At 52.5% G+C, this 24,833-nt stretch overlaps 11 protein-coding genes and 1 non-coding gene across 12 annotated transcripts; 7 read left to right on the top strand and 5 right to left on the bottom strand.

Annotated features, from left to right (window-relative positions):
- Positions 1-333: 333 nt before the first annotated feature.
- J4E84_000464 (uncharacterized protein) lies at positions 334-3,202 on the top strand (the record flags this gene model as incomplete). The annotated part of the gene is made up of 4 exons (XM_049383104.1): positions 334-338; positions 483-900; positions 1,461-1,802; positions 2,345-3,202. 4 exons carry the CDS (start codon positions 334-336, stop codon positions 3,200-3,202), a joined length of 1,623 nt encoding a protein of 540 aa, XP_049248622.1.
- Positions 3,203-3,721: 519 nt separating this feature from the next.
- J4E84_000463 lies at positions 3,722-3,807 on the top strand. Its single transcript has one exon. It is a non-coding gene; the product is annotated as a tRNA-Trp (tRNA).
- Positions 3,808-4,002: 195 nt separating this feature from the next.
- J4E84_000462 (uncharacterized protein) lies at positions 4,003-5,067 on the bottom strand (the record flags this gene model as incomplete). The annotated part of the gene is made up of 3 exons (XM_049383103.1): positions 4,003-4,106; positions 4,158-4,980; positions 5,032-5,067. The coding sequence occupies 3 exons, from the start codon at positions 5,065-5,067 to the stop codon at positions 4,003-4,005; spliced, it is 963 nt and encodes a 320-aa protein (XP_049248621.1).
- Positions 5,068-5,376: 309 nt separating this feature from the next.
- J4E84_000461 (uncharacterized protein) lies at positions 5,377-6,993 on the top strand (the record flags this gene model as incomplete). Its single annotated transcript, XM_049383102.1, has 1 exon — positions 5,377-6,993. One exon carries the CDS (start codon positions 5,377-5,379, stop codon positions 6,991-6,993), a length of 1,617 nt encoding a protein of 538 aa, XP_049248620.1.
- Positions 6,994-7,613: 620 nt separating this feature from the next.
- J4E84_000460 (uncharacterized protein) lies at positions 7,614-8,162 on the bottom strand (the record flags this gene model as incomplete). The annotated part of the gene is made up of 2 exons (XM_049383101.1): positions 7,614-7,796; positions 7,860-8,162. 2 exons carry the CDS (start codon positions 8,160-8,162, stop codon positions 7,614-7,616), a joined length of 486 nt encoding a protein of 161 aa, XP_049248619.1.
- Positions 8,163-8,748: 586 nt separating this feature from the next.
- On the top strand, positions 8,749-9,698 carry J4E84_000459 (uncharacterized protein; the record flags this gene model as incomplete). Its single annotated transcript, XM_049383100.1, has 2 exons — positions 8,749-9,296; positions 9,494-9,698. The coding sequence occupies 2 exons, from the start codon at positions 8,749-8,751 to the stop codon at positions 9,696-9,698; spliced, it is 753 nt and encodes a 250-aa protein (XP_049248618.1).
- Positions 9,699-10,506: 808 nt separating this feature from the next.
- PNS1 (putative choline transporter, neither null mutation nor overexpression affects choline transport) lies at positions 10,507-12,249 on the top strand (the record flags this gene model as incomplete). Its single annotated transcript, XM_049383099.1, has 4 exons — positions 10,507-10,816; positions 10,878-11,796; positions 11,849-12,051; positions 12,098-12,249. 4 exons carry the CDS (start codon positions 10,507-10,509, stop codon positions 12,247-12,249), a joined length of 1,584 nt encoding a protein of 527 aa, XP_049248617.1.
- A 900-nt stretch (positions 12,250-13,149) lies between these two features.
- On the top strand, positions 13,150-14,322 carry J4E84_000457 (Mannitol-1-phosphate 5-dehydrogenase; the record flags this gene model as incomplete). The annotated part of the gene is made up of 1 exon (XM_049383098.1): positions 13,150-14,322. One exon carries the CDS (start codon positions 13,150-13,152, stop codon positions 14,320-14,322), a length of 1,173 nt encoding a protein of 390 aa, XP_049248616.1.
- Positions 14,323-15,522: 1,200 nt separating this feature from the next.
- On the top strand, positions 15,523-16,681 carry J4E84_000456 (uncharacterized protein; the record flags this gene model as incomplete). The annotated part of the gene is made up of 3 exons (XM_049383097.1): positions 15,523-15,710; positions 15,757-15,968; positions 16,023-16,681. 3 exons carry the CDS (start codon positions 15,523-15,525, stop codon positions 16,679-16,681), a joined length of 1,059 nt encoding a protein of 352 aa, XP_049248615.1.
- A 657-nt stretch (positions 16,682-17,338) lies between these two features.
- On the bottom strand, positions 17,339-18,881 carry J4E84_000455 (uncharacterized protein; the record flags this gene model as incomplete). Its single annotated transcript, XM_049383096.1, has 4 exons — positions 17,339-17,433; positions 17,482-18,605; positions 18,655-18,680; positions 18,732-18,881. The coding sequence occupies 4 exons, from the start codon at positions 18,879-18,881 to the stop codon at positions 17,339-17,341; spliced, it is 1,395 nt and encodes a 464-aa protein (XP_049248614.1).
- A 689-nt stretch (positions 18,882-19,570) lies between these two features.
- J4E84_000454 (uncharacterized protein) lies at positions 19,571-20,070 on the bottom strand (the record flags this gene model as incomplete). The annotated part of the gene is made up of 1 exon (XM_049383095.1): positions 19,571-20,070. A coding segment is annotated over one exon (500 nt), but the record flags the coding sequence as incomplete, so codon positions are not given.
- A 1,161-nt stretch (positions 20,071-21,231) lies between these two features.
- Positions 21,232-22,209, bottom strand: J4E84_000453 (uncharacterized protein; the record flags this gene model as incomplete). The annotated part of the gene is made up of 1 exon (XM_049383094.1): positions 21,232-22,209. The coding sequence occupies one exon, from the start codon at positions 22,207-22,209 to the stop codon at positions 21,232-21,234; it is 978 nt and encodes a 325-aa protein (XP_049248612.1).
- Positions 22,210-24,833: the final 2,624 nt, after the last annotated feature.

Raw genomic sequence — 24,833 nt, 5'->3', positions numbered from 1 at the left:
ATGAGACATCTACGGCGTTGGTGGTAGGCGGATCGGCGAAGGTCTGTTAGCATGCCAAAACGCATTGCATAACGGAGCAATTATGGGATGAGGGAGGGAGATTTTGCATATGGAATTTTCGGCGTTTAGGCATAAGGATAACACCACACGACATACGACGCATGGCTATTACGCCGCGTCCAGGTCATTTCACGTTTAGATACCCACGGCTATCCATCACCGATTCATCAGCCATGTCATGGTGGGACTTTTCATTTCAGTCATCGTTGGAATAAAAAGAAGAATAGCAGCTATGCTTACACTAATATCATGCACCCACGTCCGCCGTTGTCAATGCTGTACCACACCAGTCGAAGCTGCTGTCTTTACTCACGACAGCCTCAGTCTAAGTCGCCGCTGCTGTCTTTACTTACATCGGCCGCAGTCCAAGCCTCCGCCGCCTGCTTCTTCATCAGCTGCCGCAGCAACCGACCCGGTTGAAGCTGCTATCTATGGTTACAGCGCCCAAACAATGAAGAACTATATGGATGGGATGTCTATAATGCTGGAGCAGAGCCACCCATGGTCATCGACGATGCTGTTGCTGAAGACCCAGAAGCTGCCAGAGCGGAACGGGAGTTATGGCTTTACCTGCCCTTTACAGATCAAGAATTAACGGATACCACGCTGTCTAGCGAGGAGGTCGTAAGGATGGTAGAACGCGGCTATCCCGCTCTTGCAACCAGTGCCATGGCAGATTTCTACCAGTCAGCTCGTGAGCACCTGTCTACATCGCCGCCGCTCACCATCTCAGTGCGCGAGGAGTATCCGACGACATGGCCAACTACAAACACAGCAATGGATGGCTACTGGGGCCAAGCTACCGATGCGGAGAAAGCTCTTCACCCTCCTGACCACCAGGTTGACTCTACAGACGACTTTGCATGGCTTGATATGTCAGAGAGGTTGTTAGTCAAACCCTGTGGGAGCCCCAACGACTCTCTCATGGTGTTGTCCTCATATCCGACTGCTGACGTCAACTCAACTGTGCACTTGGCTTATGGGACCATCGACGATATGTCTAACCCTTCCATGTGGCTTTTGTACTCAAAGATGGGTTTCTACGCCGCTGATATTAGGGAGCATTCGATGTTTCATGTGGACGTTTTTCCCCGGCGGTTGAATCGCAAGACCGTGCCTGAGGGTGACAGCTCCCTTAGTCTCCTCCGCCAGCTTCCTGCCGATCTTCGAGAATACTGGGCCACTGCCGCCCAGGCATTCATCCGCATATCTGAGTCAAGAATCCTCTTGGTCGTCGGTAATGTTAATACAGGACGAGGACCAATTCGGAAATCAAAATAGACACTAGAATGGAGAACAGGAAAAGCATAGGCAAACACGCAAGAAGCACCATGTTACCAAGAAACGCAGGTTAGCCAAAATGCGAGGGGGATGATTCACAAGAGGAGCATAACTCGCAGGAGGAGGGTGACTCGCAGAAGGACCGCCGCAAGAGACCTAGGAAGCAGCGTCTTGTTAGAAACCACCAGCCTCTTAAGGTCCAGACGGCTGCCCAGAAGACATTATCGGGGGAGCAGGACGAACTCGACGTGAATGCTTTCCACCAATCAGACTTCGAAGACGAGACCGATCCGCAGACCATCGGCGCTGAGCGACTTGCATGGTCATCTGTTCACGTCCCCTTATCCGACGATGCCTTGTTTGACATCACCCTGGCTGGCGACGATGTTGTGCGCATGTTCGAAACCGCCTTCCCTGTACTCTCAATATCCAACCAAAGAATAAGAATCTTTTGGGACTCGGTAAGTCCTGTCTGTACGAAATGCATGTGAAGCATATACTGACTTTGTACTTTTGCAGGTCAACCAGCACCTCCAGAGCTCACCGCCGTTCCGCATACCTGTTCGAGAGATCAATCCGCATACCTGTTCGAGAGATCAATCCACATACCTGGCCCTTGACAGATCCTGTTGTTGACGGGTTATCGGGAGATGCAGCCGCCGCAGAAGTAAGTTCTGCTTGTACGAAGTGCATGTGAGACATGTACTAACTTCGTACCTCTACCTCTCTAGGTAGCGCTCGACATCCCAATTATACCACACTGGCTCGATATGGACCCAAGCCTTCTGTGCAAGCCGGTTGGGAGTCTGGACGACACACTGATGATTGTGTCAAGTTACCCCACGGCAGATCCACGCTCTACCGTGCACCTTCGGTACAGAACGGTTGATGACCTCTCCAACGCATCTATGTGGACATTCTACAGTAAGCTCGGCTACCATGTAGCCACTATACGAGACCACGGGCTACTTCACGTCGATGTGTGCCTAAGGCGCATTGATAGGAAGCTAGTCCCTGGGGGGACAGCTCCATGTCCCTTCTTCGCCAACTGCCAGCCGACGTCCGCGAGTTCTGGGACTTTGCTGCCTACGTCTTTATTCGTCTGTCGAACTCCAAAGTTGCCCTGATTGTCGGGAACGTGGCAATCCGTTCGTACACTTTGTATCTCAAGTCGATGGCCATCCCGCATACTACTGTCTGGGCGTTCGGGGAAAGGCGGTACGCTTCTGGAATGCCACTAGCCTGGCTAGAGACATCGGCCAACGGTCGTGTCATCCATCGCATCAGTTTCGCCATCAACCATCCAGAAGCCTTCAACCGGAATCGTGGGTCGATAGTTACTGACATACAACGGAGGTACGCTTTCAGGGAGAGAATCATCGATTTTTGCCAAGCTAAGCTGTTCGGACACATTCATCTGCCCGGCCTTTTGTCGACTACTTCCTACGTCTTTCAGTTATCAACCGGCAGCATACTTCCAGTGAAAGCTCTCTTCGAACACAAGAAAGGGAACGACACGATTAAGGACCATTTCAGCCGGCCAACCCTCGACACTGGCTCCTTGGATAAAACCATGGAGAGGATTACTGGCCTCAGTGTCGAACAGCAGTTGGCTATCAAGGCCATCCGGAAATCAGTGAACGTAAAGCCGGCTGATGCGCTAAGCTATTGGAATCGCGCCGATATCAAGCTTAAGTATGCCGGATACATTGTGACCTACGTTCTGTTGACCACTACGTGGCGGAACCAAAAGGCGTCAACGGTGTCGAGGACCAGAGCGACTGCTGACCAGCAACCACCGGAGATACAGGAGAAAAGAAGGCTTCGGCACAACGCTCGGCAGGTCTCGCGTGCGTCCTAACGCAAAAAGCGGTATTGACTATATTGCTAAGGCACCTCATACCCGAAAAAAAAAAGCTGAACAGATCTGCGGGCTACATTAAGACCAAAGTCTGCAAAGTAGGTGACCTAGCGGCAACGTAGGTTCTAGGGTGTTTATTTTTTATTAGGTTAACGTGAAGGGAGAAGGAAGAGTATACTTATCCAGACCGAGGAGGGGAATTGTATGATAGGGTTGTGGTATGGTCGGTGGACTCGAGGTACCATCTGGGTCTAGATCTTTCAGATGCATCTGGGCTAGGGGACAGAAGTAGTGGGGTAGAAAGCCGTTGCGTAATGCTAGGAACGTTGTAGGATTAGCGTATACAGATCGTTGGAATCGAAGACGTGGCCTTTCTGACAGCGGATCCGACTCCACAACTCGACTTGAAACTAATGCGATGCCTTCACGATAAACAGAGAAGTATCATTGAGCTGCTGAGTAGGCAAAAGAAGTGCTGAGGATATGTTACATTTTTGGAAGAACTTTTCCATCCAATCAGGCTTCCTGGCGCAATGGTAGCGCGTCAGATTCCAGTATCACCTGGAGCTTCCTGAAGGTTATGTGTTCAAATCACATGGAGGTCATGTTTTTGAGTCTCCTGGGTGCTTGGGACAGTGTATGTTTTTTGCCGTTGGGTGGGAGGGGATGCGTTGATGCCCTGGTGCGTTGTGGTGACCGATTGCGCCAAGGAGGGGTGACTCCACTAAGAACCGAGGATCTGGACCCAAGTAGACCATGACTCTTCTGAAATTGGCGTGCATTTGTTTGAACTGCTTGAATTAACCGAAAGCTCCGAAGACAACCGCTTTACCAGATGAATTATCTTCCTGCAACATGGACCTTTCGAGCATTAAGAGGAGATGCGACGTTCTTATGAGGAGCTCTACCGGACATTAGCAAGCGTTGCAACACCAAGGAGGATGCATAGACTTACCGTCGTACTCAATTTCATATGTAACTGGCATATCCTCATCTGTGCTGATGAGGATCGGAGCGTCCCTCCGAAGCTTCCGTTCCCTTACATTGAAGCGTATACCGCTGTCCTTCCTCGGACTGACCCAGAGGATGCGCGGGTCGTCCAAGTCCGCTTTCTCTTCCTCTACCTCTCTTACGATCTCTTTGCCCTTACCTACCTCCTCAACAACCTCGATTGGTACCTCCGTATTCGCCGTCAAGCCCTTCGCCGCAATGTCTCGCAGCCAATCTCTCCACACTCGGAGTACACCTTCCTCAATGTCAACAAAGTTGGTGAAGAGATTGTGAGAACCGATCTTGACAAGATTCGTCTGCGCAACAAGCTGCGTGAACAATTCATGCGCCTCCAATCCAAGTGTCTGTCTCACGGTCTCGCCTTCGTATCTCTCCTGTACTGCCCCCGGAAAGGTACGACTGCCAGGTACGTCTCCAGGTCGGCGCTTCACTCTCCTGCCATCCGCTTCCAAATCGCGCCTATGGGGCTTGAAGCGCGAGTACATGTTGTTGTATTCGGCCAGTCTGCCAACCTCCTTTGTAGCAGAGTTGTAATCATCGTAACTCTTCAAGCCATCGGTGCATCGGTATGTACAGAAGTACGGGGGCTCGGTGAGCTTCGCAGAGGGGTGGAAACATTCGAGAAGCACCGAGTGCGAATGTAGCTCGGCAGCTGCAGTGAGCCGATTATGGAGGATACGGAGGATGAGCGTGTATATGCGATGCGATATCGTGGTCAATTGTAGGAGTTCGGGCGTTGGTATGGGCGTAAGGAGGTGGAGAAGTAACTGCAATGGTTAGCAAGTTGGGCGCGACACGGATGTGACAGGAAAGCGTGCCTCATTGGGGAGCCTGTAGAGATAGCATTCACCCATGATGTCAGATGCGATTGTATGTATATCAGGTTGCAACGTAGAATGTCAAACCTCGTGGGGCACGAGTCTACACACATGGGCGAAGGGAGCAATACCACGACTCGGAGATAAGATATCGTCATCGCGGTGCTAGGCTCACTTTGGCGGGGCCGAGGCTTGTCCGGATGAAGTTAGAGCATCATCAGAGACGCGCTTTCCCATTCAAGCCTCAGCACTCACTTTCTCAACTCACCTCGCAAACCTCAACTTCACCTGATCGTCGACTAATATCTAGGTAATAGAGTGAGTGTGGCTCTCTCTTTACCCACGATGCAAGGCTTTGTCGCTCGTCAGAGAACCGGCAGTCCTGCCGCTGGTCAGCCTCAAAGCAAGCCCGACCGCCAAGCCAATGCAGCCAACGCGAGGGTATCAATAAGAAACGGACATCCCGTTCAGCAACCTCAAGCGACTTCTGGCATTCCGGCGCGCGGACTCAACATTACCCAAAACAGCTCCGCCGTCTTACAGCCGCCCCTCCAAAATCGACAATCAGGTCCGGGTCCAAGTCAGAAGCGTGATCTCTACGACACTGATGCAGAGAGTCTTGACACTACTGTGAACCCATCTGTCGTACAGGTCGAAGATAGTCAACAGAAAGAGCAGCACTACCAACAGCAAGATCATGTCGTCAATCTTGGTGGCACTTCGGAGATGGAGGGAGAAGACGATGACAACGGAGACGAGCTAGAGGATATGGAAGACGGATCTGAAGATTATGACGACGAAATGGTGCAAATGAACCAAGAATTCATTCATGCGAGCGGAGTAGCACATCTTACTTACGATGAGCAAGTCGCCTTTTTGCATCAGGCAGGGCGCGGTGGACTCCCAACAGTCCGAGGCGACTCGTATCCCCCGACTACCAATGGTGAGCCATCCGAGTGGGAAGGCGGGCCGGAAGCACTCTCCAACTACCAAAACGAGTTTGTTCCCAGTTCCCCTCCGCCTCAACGTCAGAACATAAACAAGCAAGCTGCACGCATGCCAGCGTCCCATGTCCCGCAACAACAGCAACGGCGAAACATGCCAATTGCCAGCCAGGATACGCAGCAGGCATCGGGTTTGTTTCAGCATAGTGCGCAGCTCCGCGAGCAGTCTCGCACTGCCGCGCCTTCCCGGCAGGTTGGAGGTCAAAATGTTCAGCATCACGCCCTCGCCCTTCCCACCAGTCAACACCAAGCCTATAATCCGGACAAGCATAATAGCACTGCCAACCTGCCGATGCATTCGGGTCCTCATCCTAGTACCCAGGTACAGCCCAGCAAATCTCAGCAACACCTTGTTCGACAGTCTTCTGGCCCCAGGACGCAGCCCCCACCCAGGAACAATGCCATGCCCAGTGAGCCTCATGCGCCTCAAAAGCGCCAGCCTCTAGTACCGGCTATACATAAGCCCGTCGCGCAGCAGCAATCGGTCGAACAAGCGCCGATCGAGGAGCCTGAGGTTGTCTCCCATGAAGACTACGACCACACGACGCTGTTCGGGATGAGTTACGAGCAGCTTAGGAACGAAAGCTTCGATACTGATCCCCGTGCCCGGCCGTCTGTGCTCTCAAAGGAGGATCTTCAGAAGCCTCTGGTCGAGCGTCTAGAGTTAGTACAGCAAAACCCAGATGCCGTTCAGCAATCCGAGTTCTTCCAATCACTGCCCACAACCGAATGGGAGGATGCTGGCGACTGGTTCCTCGATCGATTCCAAGACATCATTCGTCGCACAAAGGAGGCAAGGCAAAAGAAACGCAAGCTAGCGCAGGAGTTTGAGGCAGAAGTTGAGAAGCGACACGAGCACGTTTCAAAGCGGCAGCATCAAGTTCAGCAGGCGTTGGAGAAGATGAAGTCGCAGGGTGAGGGTCTAGTGCCTAGGAGCCCAAGATCCAGGAAAGGATAGGAGCGAAGCTTCTGAGCTCTGCTCTCTTGTTTCGTACCATCTGATGTTTACACGGCGCAGCGCAATGATGGCTGCCATGACAGGATGACTGTGTCCCGGCGCAATATCACTGCTCGATGTCGTTACGCGTATATTATACCCGTATGTCGATTTACCTACTATTCCAAAACATAAGCGTGCGCCATACCTTCTCTCGCGGGGTGCATTTTATCTTACTAGAACATCATCCTAATGCGCTAGAGCTTAATTATGTACTACTACTCTTAACTAGCCTTACCTACTATCCTCTTGTGTACAGTTTGTCTATTAAAAGCTAAGCAACTTACAGTACTGTTCTATTTAGAGAAGGAATTAAACAGATAAGTTGCAGTCTATATTAATCTTAAAACTAAAGTCCACAAAGTCTTTAGGCAATGTAGACTCCTTAGTGGTTTGTATCTCTCAGTCTCCGTAGATGTATGTTCAATCTTTCTCTTTGAACGAGGTCGTGCTCTTCAACATGTATTCACTCTCATCACAAAGCATGAGCAATCGCGACTGTAGCGGAGTAGAGTAGAGAGGAGTTCCACAACAACGAGGAGCAGTTTTCTAGATGAGATGCACTATCGATAAGATCGTTGTCATCTCCCGACAAGCGCATCTTTCATCTCAGGATACTCTCTCCATAGATTCACAAGCGGCAAGAATAGATTCTTCTGCACCTCTTTTCCTTCTTGTTCAGCTTTCGCCTGTTCTCCAACCCATTTCCACATTTGGCTCCACGGAACCCAACTCCACGCAGCACATTTATGCGGTTCCATCGGCTGTCAAACCCATCAGTACTGCATCTCCTTTCCCCGTCAACTCCAGCATGAAGAGAGACTTACCATGGGTGTCTTGTTTTCACCAACAATGGTGCAAGTAACGAAAATGGTCACATAGTGCTTTCCCTCTCCGAAAACATCGTTGGTAGCAGTCAGAAACTTGATGTTGCCCACCTCAAGCCCAGTCTCCTCCAGAACCTCTCTTGCAGCCGTTTCAGCAAACGACTCGCCGTACTCGAGATGACCTCCGGGACATTGAAGGGTTCCTGCGCCGTGCGAGCCTGCACGCTCGCCCATGACGATGTTGCCCGCATTGTCATGGATGACAACGCCGACGCCGATCTTGGGACGTTGAGCTTCTGTCATATCTGAAGAAGTCGATGGGGTTCTCCGCTTCGTAGGCAGGGTGGAAGTTTAGTCACTGAAGTCGTGACTTGTTATGCTGGCCGAGGCTGCAGGCATGACTCTTCCCGATGCATAGCGGCTACTGTGTGCTCTAGCGCCTAAAGTAGTCTAGTCGATGTGTCGCCCAAAAGCCCTGCAGGTCTGCTATCTCCATCTCCATCTGCATCGTGCTCAGCACACTAGGACGTCGCGAATGAGTCAAGTAGATGGGAAAGAGTTACTGCGCTTTGAAGGCGGAGTCGGCACTCGCGGAAGGTGTAAATCAGGCCTCCAGATCCACCATCTGCAAAGTTCGCCCTATTCGGAACATGACGGAAGCTTGGCACGTCAGCGTTGACTTCATCGTCAGGATGTGTTGACAAATGTATAATCGGGATTTAGTGGCATAGTATGTTCTATCTCCACAAGGCGTCTGTTCTCCTGTCGCTTTTTCTTTCTCTCTGCTGGTAATTGCTACAACCAATCGCTCGTTTCGACGACTTCTCCAGCATCACAACACACCCAATCTTGCCACCGGCGATATCGCACAGCACACATTCCCATCAGAATGCCGTTCGAAATAGCCCGAGAGTGTTCGTCGTATCATCTGATACCCCAATCAGTCGATGTTGCCCTGAATCCACCCGAATCCTACTTCTTCGTAACCGACTTCCTGATCATAGCCTGCGGTATACTCTATACGCTCTGCTACATCTTCTACACCATCCGAACCTACTCGGACCGTTACCTAGCTGGTACTGTACAGTTTCTTTCCGCGACCATGGCGTACGAGATATACTACGCGTATATTTGCACCACCACTACATTCCAGAGAGCTTGCTTCTTTGCGTGGTTCTTGTTCGATATTACATTCGTCACTGTAGCGCTCAAGTATGCGTACAAGCCTGAGGAGAGGAGGAGAACGATCATGAAGCTGTTGTGGCAGGTGCCGGCTTGGATGGCCTTTTTGTGGTGGGTTGGGACGGTGTGGCCGGATGAGAGGGAGCAAAAGACGGCGTTCTTCACGGGGTTGTATCTGGAATTGCCGATTGGTTGGGGACAGATTTTGTATTTGGTTCAGCGACAGGATACCAAAGGGCAGAGTCTGGAGATTTGGTACGTTGATCTTTTTCCCATTTGCATCATGGCGTATCGCAGTTCCACCTCATTCAAGGGACGGATTGAAGAGACTGGAGCCTACGTTGTCGCCAGATATTCCGATCTGCTGGAAATTATCCCAGTGTAGTCTGCAGACCTGTTTAGCGTTTTACTTGCCTAAATCATCTCCAGGAACCGAGCGCTGACAAGTCTAGGATTACGAGATATCTTGGGTGCATTACGGCGTTTCTGGTGTTCATATGGAGATATGTCAACGTACCGGAAAACTGGTCTTACGTCGGAAACTGGTGGAGTATTGGTGGCATGATCGTCACGCTGCTGCCAGAGACAGTGTATCCGTTCTTCTACGTTTGGGCGCATCGGAAAGAGAGGGAAAACACAAGAAGGAAGAATGCTTGATGCTGAAGGACGGAACCTGTCGATAAGAGAGGGGATTGCGAAGATACAACACTTGTACCTGTACGGGAATCTGTGTGTCAACCCTGTCCAAATGTGCCGTGCTACATGGTTGTCCCCGCCCGTCCAATATTCGTGCATTCCCCTCCAGTATCGTTGTCCGCGTCTATGGATCATATTTTCCTGTTGCATCAGCTGATGCCAGGCGCATAACAAGCCGGGAATTCGGCATTCTCATCAGGCTGTGGACTGATGCTGTGACAGTGCGCGAAACCCAAGACGGCCGATCGGCTCACAAGAATTTGCAGCCACGCGTACAGTCGTTACGGAGGTTATGCGACGACGACGACGGATGTCAAGACAACTGGAAGTAGGATGACGCGAGCTGCTGGGTTCTTTTCCTTGAGCGCAGCGACAACTGGAAGTCGGTAGACCAGTGGGCGGGCGATGCAGCAATCTATTGCTGAAATCAAGATCATCGGCAGGCATGCTGGTAGGATTGGACAAGCTTCCCAGCCGCGCGATCTAGGCCGCACATGGCGTCTTTGGATGGAGCCCAGCCACTACACTGAGCGCACGAGTGTCTGTGCCCCCAGCCATGACGCTCATTATCTGGTTCGCACTAGCCGCATTGCCGATCTTCAGCCACACGATTGGTCTCGTTCGCTCTGTCGCAAAAGCGAGTCCCTAGTAACGCCGCGAAGCACCATCCGCTCTAGCTTGCCCAAACTTCTGTTTACAGCGTCGTCCTCTCCTTTCCCCTCACCGTCGCATTCTTCGTGTGCCGACAGAGCTCTCATCAATCGACACAATGGCGCAACACGGTGAAGCTTCCGACTACTACACGGGCGCCGCACCACCCCAGCAACCGCAGGGCGCATACTACCAGGGTCAGCCATACGGACAGCAACCTCCCCAGTATGGCCAGGACTATGCGCCGCCGCCCCAGGGACCGCCGCCGATGCAGCAGCAGAACGGCTACCAGCAAGACAACAAACAGAGCTTCGAACAGGCGTTTAAACTTGACAAGCCCAAGTACAACGATTGGTGGGCGGGACTACTCTTCATCGCTGTCTTCCTAGGCTATGTCGCAGTCAGTGTGATTTCAATTCGGGGATATTGTAAGTACTCAATTCGCTCAGCACGGAATGCGCTTGGAATGAAGACTAACGCGCGACGCAGCGCGTACCAATAGCGGAGGCATCTACGGCGGCGACACCAATAACTTCGCTCTCAACTCGAACACCATCATCCTCTTCGCATTCGTCCTCGGTTTAGCTACCGTCTTCAGCTATGCATACATGTGGGCTGCGCGCAAGTTCACCAAGCAGTTCATCTGGATCACCGGTATACTCAACATCATCTTCGGTTTTGTTACGGCAATCTATATGTTGTCTAGGAGGTACTGGTCTGGAGGCATCGTCTTCCTGCTGTTTAGCGTCTTCTACGTTTTCTGCTTCATCAGCTGGATTCCCAGGATCCCCTTCAGCGTGCTCATGCTGCAGACTGCCATCGACGTGTCGAAGAAGTACGGACACACCTACATCGTATCGCTGGTCGGAGGACTGCTCGCAGCTGCACTGGGCGCATGGTACTCCGTCACACTGGTCTCCATCTACGTTCAGTATACACCCAATGGTGCCAATTCGAACTGCAGAAACGGTGTCGGCGACTGCGGAAGTGGCAAGGTAATTGGCTTGCTGGTTTTCGTTACCTTCGCCATGTACTGGATCTCCGAATGGCTGAAGAACACTATTCACACTACCATCTCCGGTGTATACGGTTCCTGGTATTTTAACCCGAACTCCATGCCAAAGGGCGCGACCCGCGGCGCTTTCAAGCGGTCCGTGACCTACAGCTTCGGCAGTATCAGTCTTGGAAGTTTGCTCGTAGCTATCATCCAGACTCTGCGTCAGCTCTGCTCGGCCGCTCAGCGCAATGCTGCCGGTGATGGCAACATGGTGGGGGCGGTTCTGTTCTGCGTCCTGGGCTGTCTCATTGGCATCCTCAACTGGGCTGTCGAGTTCTTGAACAGATACGCATTCAGCTACATCGCGCTTTACGGAAAGAGCTACGTGGCTGCAGCGAAGGATACCTGGAAGTAAGTTCTTCTGTCGCTCAACACCCAGTAACATCGAGACTAACTATGATAGGATGATCAAGGATCGCGGTGTCGATGCGCTTGTCAACGAGTGCTTGATCGGACCTGTGCTTTCCATGGGAGCTACCTTCATCGCATATGCCTGCGCGCTCCTAGCCTACCTTTACCTTATCTTCACATCGCCCGAATACAACTCAGACGGCGCCTACACTCCGGTTGTGGTAGCCTTCTCTTTCCTGATTGGTCTCCAGATTTGTAAGTTGTCAGCAATATTGGCAAAGCTCATACTAATCCCTCTCAGGCAACATCTTCACCACGCCGTTGAGCAGTGGTATCGATACCATCTTTGTCGCAATGGCCTGGGACCCCGAGGTTCTTATGCGCGAGCACCCAGACCTCTACCACCGCATGATAGCCGTGTACCCGCACGTGCAACAGGCGATTCATGCATAAATTGGGGCTGCGGACCTTCTAAACACTTCGTCGGACTATTTGGAAATCCCATAAAATCTTTATAATCACGAGATACCCACTTCAAATCGATCGCGATGGTATTGCGACACAATTTTCTGCCCATGGCGGGGCGCCCTGACAGCAACGGAGATGGATGGGCTTGGCGCAAACTAAAAACGGGAGACCGAACCGGCGTCTCCACAAGGCCACTGTCGGCGCTACGACTTATGACGTCTACAGCCCCATCCACATCGTGGAATGCGCGATCCAGGCGAAGCACAATGTTGGGCGTTGCAAGCTATGGAGCGGCCTCCACGGCCGGGAAAGTTCCGCCCCGTGAGGCCATCACACAGTAAGACGTTGGGCATCACCTACGAGTGAGATATTAATATATTCTGTTCAACTTCATCTTGGTGGGTTGCCTGCCATATTGCAAGCGACACGTCAAACACCCGCGTCTGCGGTATTGCTTTTGCACTGTCTCGCAGTTCGTGCCTACCTCCATTCGCTCCTAGCGGCCAATCGGGTGTCAATAATAAACGTCACCGCCCTGCGGGGTCTATCCTAAGCCACCTCACTCATCGCGCTGGGCGCCCCCAACATAAACACCACCTGTTCCCCCTCTCTCACCATAGCCTACTGCACCTCCACACTCACCTGCACACCGCCCGCTAGAGAACCTTCTGGCCAGGTAAGTCCCTCCCAATTACATACGTAACCTGTAAATCCCGCCGGTTCCCTACTACTTATACCCCACCAACGCGCCTTCCTGCTCCACCACCAACACAATAAACACTTCTCTTCCCTACCACCCCTCAACTCCCTACACCTCACTTCCAACCCGACTTCAACAAATAACACTCCCGTAGTTCAATACACACCACCCCCACTCCACACATCATGCCCTACGAGAAGAAGGCAGTCCACTTCGGTGGTGGTAACATCGGCCGTGGCTTCGTCGCCGAGTTCCTCCACAACTCTGGCTACGAGGTCGTGTTCGTCGATGTCATGGACAGCATCATCGAGTCCCTCCAAAAGACCTCCACCTACACCGTCACCGAGATTGGTGATGACGGCGAGCGCAAGTTCACCATTGACCACTACCGCGCTATCAACTCCAAGCACGAGATGGACAAGGTCGTCGAGGAGATTGCCACCGCCGACGTCGTCACCTGTGCTGTCGGCCCCAACATCCTCAAGTTCGTTGCTGAGCCCGTCGCCAAGGCCATCGAGGCCCGCAAGCTCGACTACCCCATCGCCGTCATCGCCTGCGAGAACGCCATTAACGCTACAACTACATGGAGGGGTTTCATTGAGGGCAAGTTGAGCGAGGAGACCAAGAAGAACATCGACAGCAAGGCTCGCTTCGCCAACTCGGCCATTGACCGTATCGTCCCCCAGCAGCCTCCCAACGCTGGCCTCGACGTCGTCATTGAGAAGTTCCACGAGTGGTGTGTCGAGCAGAAGCCTTTCGAGAACGGCGGCAAGAAGCCGGATGTTAAGGGCATCCACTACGTCGACGACCTCGAGCCCTACATTGAGCGTAAGCTCTTCACTGTCAACACCTCCCACGCCACTGCCGCCTACTACGGACACCAGAACAAGGTCCAATACATCCACGAGGTGCTTCAGGACAAGAAGCTTCACGACACTGTTCGTGACGCTGTCAAGGAGACTGCCCACCTGATTGTCACCAAGCACGGCGTCAAGACATCAGAACAAGACGAGTACGTCGAGGAGATCATCAAGCGTATCTCCAACCCTGTCCTCAAGGACAACGTCGAGCGTGTCGGCCGCGCTCCTCTCCGAAAGCTCTCTCGCAAGGAGCGATTCATCGGCCCCGCCGCTCAGCTGGCTGAGAAGGGTGAGAAGGTCGATGCTCTCCTCGGCGCCGTCGAGCAGGCCTACCGCTTCCAGAACGTCGAGGGCGACGAGGAGTCTGCTGAGCTTGCCAAGATTCTCAAGGAGAACTCCGCCGAGGACGTCGTCACCAAGGTCAATGGCATCGAGAAGGGACAGCCCCTCTTCGACCGCCTTGTCGCTATCGTCAAGAAGGTTCAGGAGAGTAGCTGAATCGCCGTTGGTAGACTCTGAGTAGTCGCTGCGCTTTGACGGAAGTGGAGTAGTCAGGCACTTAGAACCTACCGTGGTTTATTTACAGCAAGGAGGATGGAAAGCGCCCTGAGCGACGGCTTTATGTGGCGAAACTTTTGTGACATCGACCGGAATCAATGTCCTATGTAATGACAACGAGACATGAATCATGAATATACCCTTTCAGTTACTTCTGTTCTCTGGGCAGCCTTCAGTTCCATGCGTCTTTGCTCTTCCAACCCCCACATCAGCCTTGTCGAGGGTTTCTTATTGCATTCAAAGGGGCTGTAAGATCTCCATACTTTTGTGCCCCAACGTCGTATTATACATGTCTCGGGGCTACATGGGCGAGATTGTGCTGACTTTATTGAAAATCAGCCTTGGGAAGCTCTATCTGTTCCACTCTGCAACAATCGGCCTCCCTCCTTTCACTGAGAAACAGGAGTGTCTTTAGCGTCTCCTCCGTCATGGGGTCAGCTTTCGCCTCGGGTCTCGAGAGATTCACACCATCAACTGACCATGTTGGGCCAGTCACCATATCTTGCAGCAACTCAATATGCGCTCAGCAACAGTATCGCACATCGAAAGAATCGCTTTATCTAGGATCTTCGGGTCTCGGGTTACACGCGATCAACCGAGAACTATATGTAGTGTCGTTGCGTAATATCGCCCCCTTCGGAAACGTTCAGGTACGGGCGCGGGTAAGGCGGACAGGGATGCCCAGGGGCGGCGTTTGCGACATTCACCTCGCAAGGCAAAAATTTCCCAAGAACCTCGAGAAATTGCAAGGCCTTCCGGGCGAAGTGATTGTTCTTGTCGCTTACAACTGTGGGTACTTTCGTGGTGTTCGTTTCGAATGTATCGCCTTTACTGCGCGACTACTTCAAGGACCTCATCGCCAAAGCAGCTTTTCACATTCTTTTCCCTGTATTCTTCCTAGTCCTCAGTTCAGAAGCTTTTCTTCTTTTTCAACGCCTGAGTGCAGTTGGCCGTCTACCGCGTACGTATACATTTTCAACGTCGGACAGCAACCCCAAAAAATGGTTTGGGGACTACAATGCTAATACGAGTATCAGACCAACCTGCCTAGTGCATATTACAGCATACAAACCTTCTAGTATATCGTACTTCTTCACCCAAGATTTGCATTAGACCAACAGCTTTTCGACTACAACAACAATGTTACCAATCTCTATCTTCGCTGCTAGCAGCTTCATCGCTTTTGGAACCGCGTTCCCGCTTTACTCTCGTGTCGCAACATCTACTACTCTAGCTCCGCGAGCTGCTTACATCACTTTTGGTGGTGACGGGTCAACCGCTGCGGGATGGCCGAGGCAGAGCGAATGGAAGTCTTTCGAGGACGCCTGGTATGTTTCCATCAAGACAAGAGTATGTTATTCACTTACACATTAGTAGGGCATCCAACCAAGACGTTATCAAGGGCTCTTGCGAAAGTCACGGCTGGGGCGACAACAACAGCGACGCTGAAACTCAGGCCATCAAGGACAGTATTGAGTCAGAGTCAGCAGCTTCTGGCGTTCCCAAAGAGCTCATTCTCGCCATAATGATGCAAGAGTCCAAGGGCTGTGTTCGTGCTCCCACTACTGCGTCCGACGCGCCCAACCGTAAGTGTCTCATCCCGAACTACGTGAGATACATACACTGACTTTGTACACCAGCGGGACTTATGCAGGGCGCAGGTACTGCCTCCTGCCATACCATCTCGCCCTGCCCCACCAACGTGATCCACGACATGATCCACGAAGGTACCACCGGAGAAGGTCTAAGGTTAAGTCTGAAGAAGGCGCTGGACGCCTTCGGTGCCACCCCGGACGACAGCAAGTACTACAAAGCAGCGCGTCTCTACAACTCCGGCGATCAGGTCACAGATCCAAACTTGGGTCAAGGCGCTACCGCGTGCTACGCTTCAGACATTGCGAATCGTCTCATCGCTCCTTTCGGGGACAGTAGCTGCGACAACGGTGCTGTCGCTAGCCTGACCCAGACCGCGGGCCGCGAGACTGTCAACAACGACAACGACGACAACGATCAGGAACTTGATCTTGAACAACATCAGACCGTCGATGAACAGCCAGCGCCCAAGGAGAATGGCAATGCTCAGACTGCTGACAGTGGTGTCCTGGACACTAGCATCACCGGCACTGTGGAAGGCTGCATCAAATACTATACTCCTTCAGACGGCAGTACCTGCGAGGCCGCACCAGTCCCTTTGGCCACGTTGCGTCGACTTAACTCACAGTTGAGCGAAGATTGCTCTAACCTTTGGGCCGGATACGGTTACTGCATCGCTACCTTAGCGTTATTGCAGCCCAACTAGAGCGTGGAGACTCATGGAAGAGATTCCAATTCAACTCTGCGCTTCCCAAACGCTGCCACCTTAATCGAGGGAAACTCAGGATACTCTGGAGCCTACAATGGAGCCAAGTCTTCTAGTCTGGATATGTTTACTCTGTTGTATGCTGCAGGCCTGTTCAAATTTTCCCTTGTACCAGGTGCTGCTCTCTTCTTTTCTATACAATCACTTTTATACGCGTTTTTTGCCTTCGTTTCTGTATAATTAGACTAGTGAGCATCTAGAAAGACGAAACACTTTATGCTCTACAAGACCACTATCCCCGCGGGTGCTCAAAACCAGGTCGCACTTTGCTGCATACACGTCGCTAAAACTTGATAAGTTTGTACTTCCTGATGTGATGTATACTTCTACCTCGGTTTTTTGTTGGTATGTTGCGACAGGAATAGTAGCTACTCCTAGAGCTGTCGCGCTCCTGAGTGCCGTCTTTACATTGCTCAGTGTGTTGAGCAGTTCAACATTTCATATTCGGCTTGCGTATTTGTATCGTGCACAGGCTTTTCAAGGGTTGGATAGTGCATACAATCCTAATGAAGCCCAACCATGGCCAGTGCGGTTGCGATTGCGTTGGTTACGCTACATGACTATGTATTCAAGTTGCGCGACGGCGACGGAGTCACCCTACTGTCCAGATACAATCAACTGAGTAATATCATCAATCTCCTTGACCGTCGGCGTCAGGTTCTCAAAACCATCTTTGGTAACGAGCACGTTATCTGCAATACGTTAGCATACTTTCAACACCCTTCATTGTGTCAGCATACCTTCGATCCTCACACCACCCACACTCCAGTACTTGTCCAGCACACTCTCATCAATGTACTTCTTCTTTTCTTCGTCCTTGAGGTACGGCTCAATGATGAACTTGCAGAAGTAAACACCAGGCTCAACGGTAATGACGCTGCGTTCGGGTAGAGTTCCCCTCTTTCTTAGGTACCTGAACATGACGTCCTTGTCCGCGTAGTTGGGGTCGCCGCCAGAATCGTGGGTGTCCATTCCCAAGTAGTGTCCTAGACCGTGAGGGAAGAAAGCTACGCTGATCCTCTTGTTGAAGAGCTCCTCCGCATCGCCCTTCAAGATACCGAGTTCCAGGAGTCCCTTGATAGCGATCTTATGGGCGAGCTCGTGTACGTGGTCCCATACGACACCAGCTTTGAGCGCGTTTGTGCACTGATGTTGCATGTCGAGAACGATCTTATAGATAGCAAGGGATTCAGTTGTGAATTTGCCTTTCACGGGGAACGTGCGTGTAATGTCGGAAGCGTAGCAGTCGACCTCGCATCCTGCGTCTAACAATAAAAGGTTCTGATCCGAGATGGGAGCGGCATTGTTGACATAGTGCAGCGTCGCGGCGTGTTCGCCGGCAGCCACGATAGAATGGTAGGCTTGGTTCTTCGCGTTGCGCTCTACACACGCCTTAAGGAAGACAGCCTCAAGTTCGCATTCGTTCTGCGCTTTCGACGCAGCCTTCATGACGGCCTCGTGGGCTGCTGTTGAGATGACATTTGCTTTGCGGATGAGGGCGATCTCATAGTCTGTCTTTGTGACGCGGCAGTACTCGATGGCGGTCTTGAGCTGCTTGAGCTCCTTCTCTTTATAGGAAATAAAAGTGATGTGGTCGGATACCTGCTCCGGAATAGCGTAAACAGTTGATTGCGCGGATTCGGATTGGCTTGCCAGGTGAGAGTTGACGTCTTTGGTAGTCAGACATTCGTCAATGTCGTACTTGGCCTTGGCCTCTTCCGGGCTCATGGGCAGACCAGACCAGATAACCTCATCCGGCTCTACAGGAGGGATGAAGAGTGTGAGCTTCTCGGTGGCAATCTCGTATACAAGATACGAATCTGGCAGCTCGCAGCCGCTGAGATAGAAGAAGTACCGTCGCTGACTATATGAAAGGGTCAGCGCATGCTCACCTCGACCCAAATGATGCCTACCGGAATGGTGCCTCGCCGTCGTTGTCCTGGCAAGTACATTAGTCTGTGTTGTGACTAACATCATCATGAATGCATACTTCGTTCAACTTCTGCTTCTGCGCTTCCAGGTAGATAGTTCCGTTCTTGTCTCCACCCTTCTCGATGATCCACTCCGCGACCTTCTTTGCATGTGCCTTGGCCGGGTATTTGCCCTTTAGCACCTCTTCATAGTTTTCGGCAATCGCCATCTTGTGCACGTTGGTCCAGCTTCCGCTCTCTGCAGATAAGGTGTAAAAACAAGGTGTTGCAGTCGCTGAGTGTGTTGTTGGTGATGGCAGACGTGGTCGTAAAGTGTGTCGAAGTGAACGACTGATTTGAGGTAGCAGGGCACGCATGGGGAGCTTGAAGGAGCTTTGCTGTTTGTTAGGCGCGCTGATAGCTACAGGCCGCGAATGTGGGGTGGTGGGGTGAGCTTGCATCTGACGGGTAGCCGCGGTCTACCAGTCTCGATCATAACAGGAAGGTGCAACTATTCTGAACGTGATCATCAATTGCACGTCGCGAACCTTTGTTGGATGTACAGATATGCATGTCGCTTCGCTAATTTTCGTAGTACTACATAATCATGTCTAAATTCCCAACCCACAACAAGTCGTCTGACGCCGCAAAACACGCTCGAACCCCAAACGCCGGTCCATTATGCCGTTGTCAATCCATGCGATAGATCAATGATACCTCCAAAATCGCACGTGTCCATGCTGCAGCCAAGCTGACCAATGCGATATGGCTCCGAATACTGACCCCAAAGTCTTTCGCACGAGAGTTGGGTGTTTATGCTTTGTCGTACGGTGGAGCACAGTCGCTTTGTTTCGTCCGATGCGTTCGTTCTCGAATCGGTAATGCATGTGGTAGAGGGAAATCTAGTCCTGCCAGCGCCTCAGGAATTTGGCCATGTCGTCGGTGGCGTGAGGAGCTGCGGCAACCTAAAAGATGTCAGTAAAGCTTCTAGCGTATCTATACACCCCAAAGAACGTACCGTGTTTTCCATGCTCTTAACAGAGAAGGTTTGACTCTGCGTAAGCGTAGTCAATTGGCTCGGGATCGGCAGCCTCGACTTCGCAATCTTGACGCTGCTTGTAGGGTACAAAGGCTTTGTGTTCTTGGCGGTGATCTTGGTAGGCGGTACAGGCTGCATGGGCGCATAACGCGTCAAGCCCGTCTGCATCGCGTAGTCCACCTTGTATACGTCGTCATCAACCGGATCGGGGTCAGCAGGATTCGTCCCATCGGTCGTCGTGTCTACGGTCGGCGGCCCGGTTGTGGTATCGATGTCCTTGACGGCGGCTTTGACCGCGGGGCTCAGAATGTTCTTGCCCGTCATGCCACTGAACTGGAAGCGATCGGAGTAGGTGAGGAGCTGACCGCCAGTCTTGCCAACTGCGATCATCTTGATGAAGCTATGGCGGTCAGATCTGCCGGTCGTTGAGCTGGGTTTCAGGTTGGAACTTACTAGGCATTGACATCTTTCAGGTCTTCAGACTGAGATGTTTCGATTCTGCCCGAGGCTGTGTTGCCCGCTGTGAACGCGCCGCTTGTTGTGATGACGCCCACTGGGAACTGTTTCCCCTCATTAGCATCTTTTCGTTGCGCCTGTGCTGATGCCACTCTTCGCAACCTACCTGCTCAGTGCCATCGTTGCCTCCCACGATCACCTGCAACTCATACGTTGTCAGGTCTGCGAGCTTCGGTCCTGTGCCACCTTCTTCCCATTTTACTGTGACGGCTCCTCCAGCCGCAATCTTGTCGCCCGCTTTCGGTGATGTGAACTTGATCCCGGCACTGACGAGTGGAGAAAGAGCAGCGACGACTGCGGCAAAGGGAAGTAATATCCGCGTCATGGTGAGTATTTGTGAGGGCAACGAGTGACGGGCGGGCAGCGGTGTGGCGTGAAAGCGAGCGTCGAGCGCTGTCCGATGGTAGAGCGAGGGGCACGATGCACGCAATGTATGCGGATCTTGAATGCGATATAGGCAGACGTTGAGTGTAGGCAGGTAAAGGCGGCTGTTGGGCGGTGGCTGTTAGTGTCGGGTGAAGGATGCAGTCTGGAATCAATCAAGCAACATGCGGCGCGCCAGGGGCACGATCGTCGTTGCCGCGCACGCTAAACTGTGATTGGCAAGGATGGTCGTCTCATTGCGACGCCTCAACACCATGGAAAAAGGACGTACATGATCCAAGTCAACAATCTGCCAATTGCAGTGATTGCCATTGTTTCCATGGATACTCAACAACACTATCAGCAGCTATCTCGGCCTGCACATGACTTGCTCGGCTCGCATCTCCTCCACTTGGAGCCGGTACCTGAATCTACATTATCGGGTCTCCACATTCTACCGCCAAAAGTGGGTTTCAATGCAGCCTGTGTTTGCACGTCGAAATTTTTGAGATTCTCTCCAGTACACCTCTTGGTGTCTATAGTACAGACGCTTCTCTGGCCGTCATGCCCGTGTTTTGCTACTCAAACGCCATTGCCATGCTAGATGGGGATATCCTAAAATTCCAAACAAAACGAGATGCTTGCCCTAGTGTCGTTCCAATTCAAACAGCCTGCGCATTCCGTACTTTTGGGTTGTTCATCTTCAGGCTGAAGGATGTCGGTAATCTACAGGTCATGGTTGCAGCCTGTCCCGCCTTTTGCAGTTGAAGTGTCAGCTCCTTGAGCTTCTCTGGTGTGAAGATTTGTACGTCAAACGACAACAAGAACTCTACACATAGCTCAAGTCGGCTGAGTGCCGCCTCGTCGACACCTCCTACGGCAGCAAAGCGCTTCTGCGGCCACCTGTGATCTTCTAATGCCTTCATCGCTACGAGGGCGCAAGCCAGGATGAGCCGATGCATCGTCCGGTATGTGAGGGGAACGCTCCTATCGATAACGCATAATCGCAACATGTACGACCCAGCAGCTAGCCAGACACCCGTGGACAGCGGACAGAACCTCTGGATGCGGTTCATGTACTCCTCAACGCCGACTTTGGGCACCGTCTTGGAGAAAAACTTGCGAGCCATGTTGGCTCGTTGCACGGACTCGGGCTGCGCTCCGGCGCCAATGTCGTGTATGGTGACGGGCTCATCGTGACCCGCTTCCGGTGGAGCTAGCTCGGTCGGTTGGTGATTCTCTTTTTCGGCGGGGATAGGCGTCGCTGGTCTGGACGCTGTCCGTCGGTGGGAGCGTATGAGGTGGTTTTCCCGTCCGCCAGGCGTCCCGGGCCGCGAAAGTGGTGGTGTGGCGGGCACATCGCCAGCTGCATTGGCAATGGCAATTATTGAGCGTGCGATCAACTTCATGGCGGTTTCCCGTGACATGGTCAAAACGTCGAGATCGTCGTCGTTGGCAGGCGGTGATGGTGCGTCCTGGAGGCTGAGGTTGTTGAAGTCTGGTAGTACGCCTGCGTCGCCTGCCGGGTTGGGTGCTGAGGGGGGATTCATTGTGGTTTGGTTTTGTATGACCGGTGCAAGCACGAGTCGCCTCGGATGCACGGTCTTGTATGGAGGGGCCGAGTGACAGACTTGGATCATTTGGACGTGTGGATATGTTGCCGATGTCTACCGATATACTGTGCAGACGGAGAGCGTGTCGAGGAATAGTCGGAGAGAGTGATGTGCGATGAAGTATGTGCTTTGTCTGCCATGGATCAACAAAACTCCAGTGTAGTATAGGATGTTAGCTTACACTTGGAGGTGACGATCAGCGCGGCTAGCGTGTCGACCAGGATGGGGTTCGTATTGGTATTGGCGGTTGGCGATGGATGTGAGGGTGCTTGTGTAGCAGGAGTACGGCAGGCGGGCGTCCAGGAGATGATGAAGACGGGTAGTGCTGGTAGACGGAATTATTGAAGACACGATAATCGATAGCCTCGGGGCGTGGCGTTGGTTTGTAGGGTCAAGTGACGCTAGAAGGATTGCGTCCTGACTTGGTCAAGCTGGCTGGAACTGGTATGCAAGCGCCGTTCCGAAGCTCGCTGCCGTCTTGTACAAACGGTGGCCATGGGCAGTAGCGTAAAGTGGCTGGAAATGCGCGCGGTGAGGCCCGCCGAATGCGCTGGCGGGTCACGATGTAAAGGTACGTGGAGCGCTGAAGAGTGTGCGACTCACGATGCGAGGCCCGGGAGCGGGTCTCGTGAGAGCAGAAAAAGGCTAGACTGCTGGCCCACCGGGCCGTGCTGTACAGGCAGAAGACGCGCAGCTATCACCAAGCAGCCTGTCTCTCTACACGCGACGAGAGGGAGCAGGAGAGACGGTGGAGCCAGGCAGGCGTGATTGGCGGTTAATTGGCTGTTAAGTAAGAAGCAGCGGGATGAGCGCATGCATGGGCTGGAGCAGTTCCGGAGAGGGTTCCGTATGAGGTGCTGCAGCTGGGAGATATTGGCCAGGCGACTGCGGGGCAGATGCGAGGCGCTGCAGGGTCTGTCCAGCCTGGGACGCAGCGCAGAAGCCCTCGAGACACCTATTCGACTGTCATGTGAGAGCCTTTGCCGAGATGAACTGGACGCTCGGAGAAATCAATCTTAGAATCCTAGAAGTGTCTGGCCAGACTCGGGTCCACACTCATGCCAGCTGGGCCGCGGCTGCTGGTATATATCCACCTCCCTGTTGTGCTTTGCCTCCACCACTTTGGGACTTCACTTCTGCCATCGTGACCATGTCTCACACTTCTGGGGCTACAGAATATCCGCTCCCAATGCGCGTCTAGCGCGTGCCCGCTGCATGAGAGTCGCGGGCAATGGTAGCACGCAGCTGCACACCCTCCTGACCGATTGTACATCAAGCAGCACTACGCATGCATCGCGGGCCCGGGTCGCTGTGTCACAAACTCTACGATCGCACATTGCAGCCAATCGATCCACCGCATATCGTAGACTCACTCACGGCGATGCACCTCCACGTGTTCGCGCAGACCAGACCGGCCCTCGTACCCTCGGGTGGCGTCTTCGACTCGTCGACAGCCGGTCCGCAATTTCGCGACCCGATGGGTGACAGATGTCAGAGGGCTATTGTCCGCAGTCATCGCCAATGGTTCACGGATCGACGACATGCTATAAATTACCGGGCTATGGGAGCGTCGAGCTCTGGAAGGCCCCGATTCAGCTTTCCGTGAGCGTTAGCGTGGATATCACCTTAGCCCTTTGGTCCGCTCGACAGTCGACACACTTGAACGACGGCGTTGCTAGTTCCATCTGCCTTCTTACTACCTACCCAACAGTATCAAAGACTGCTTGTTTCTACGATCACGGTCGTTCCTGGTTCGCAACTGTCCTTACCCTACTAATCACTCAAGTGCTATACCTCCACATCACGAAGCGGCATATAACCCCTCTTTCGACCGTCCTTGGCACCCTATGTACCCAGGTAGCAACGCCTCTACGTTCCTGCAAAGGTCACTATGCATACAGTACAAGACCGTCGTCCCAACAAAACTTGTACCTCTGTTATAGCGCTGTATTATGTTCGCGCCAGGCGACCCCCGTCCCTGCAGCAAGTTACCCGTCAACGTCACCATGCATCTCTCGGCTTTTTCTCCAGCAAGGGTGGATGCAAGTAATTGCATCTCATGACAGCAGCTACATGCAAGTCTCCCGCAGATCGTTCGTCGCGTCTCAGAAGATGTAAGATTTGATCTGTGAGTGACCCTGGGGTAAATTCAGAGATGGCTGCACCTCACTCAGACAAGGCAAATACTAGACAGGCTGCAGCCTACATCGAGATCAAAATATGCAATGAGGCGACTTAGCGTCAACGTAGGCTCTGAGGTAGTCAGTCTTTTCCTCAAGTAAGGTGCACGTACATCTCTGAAGCTCCCCCAGGGTTACTTGCAGATCATATCTTACATGTTCTATCTTAATGTAGGCTGTAGACCTCTTTAACGTTTTCCTTGTGTGAGGTGCGTATAACCATGTATTTTACAGGATCCGCAAGTTCACGATAGTTTTGCCCACTGAATTTATACTTTGCCGTTATCTGTTGTATCCGATCTGTGTTGGGCGAAGTACACTCCGCTCCTAGCAACGAAACTAGAGGGCTTACTCAGATCTCGATGTCTGGCATACGAAGTCTGGGGGACGCACCACTATGCCGTGACGGAACGACCTCCACGTCTTACTGGCTGGTCTCAACAACATACTGTTTCTCACATGGCGCCGTCG

This window comes from Alternaria hordeiaustralica, assembly GCF_023758085.1.
Source record: "Alternaria hordeiaustralica strain BMP 2776 chromosome Unknown scaffold_1, whole genome shotgun sequence".
Taxonomy (NCBI): domain Eukaryota; kingdom Fungi; phylum Ascomycota; class Dothideomycetes; order Pleosporales; family Pleosporaceae; genus Alternaria; species Alternaria hordeiaustralica.
The sequence above is the reverse complement of the archived record's forward strand: the minus strand, read 5'-3'. Positions and strand labels throughout refer to the sequence as shown.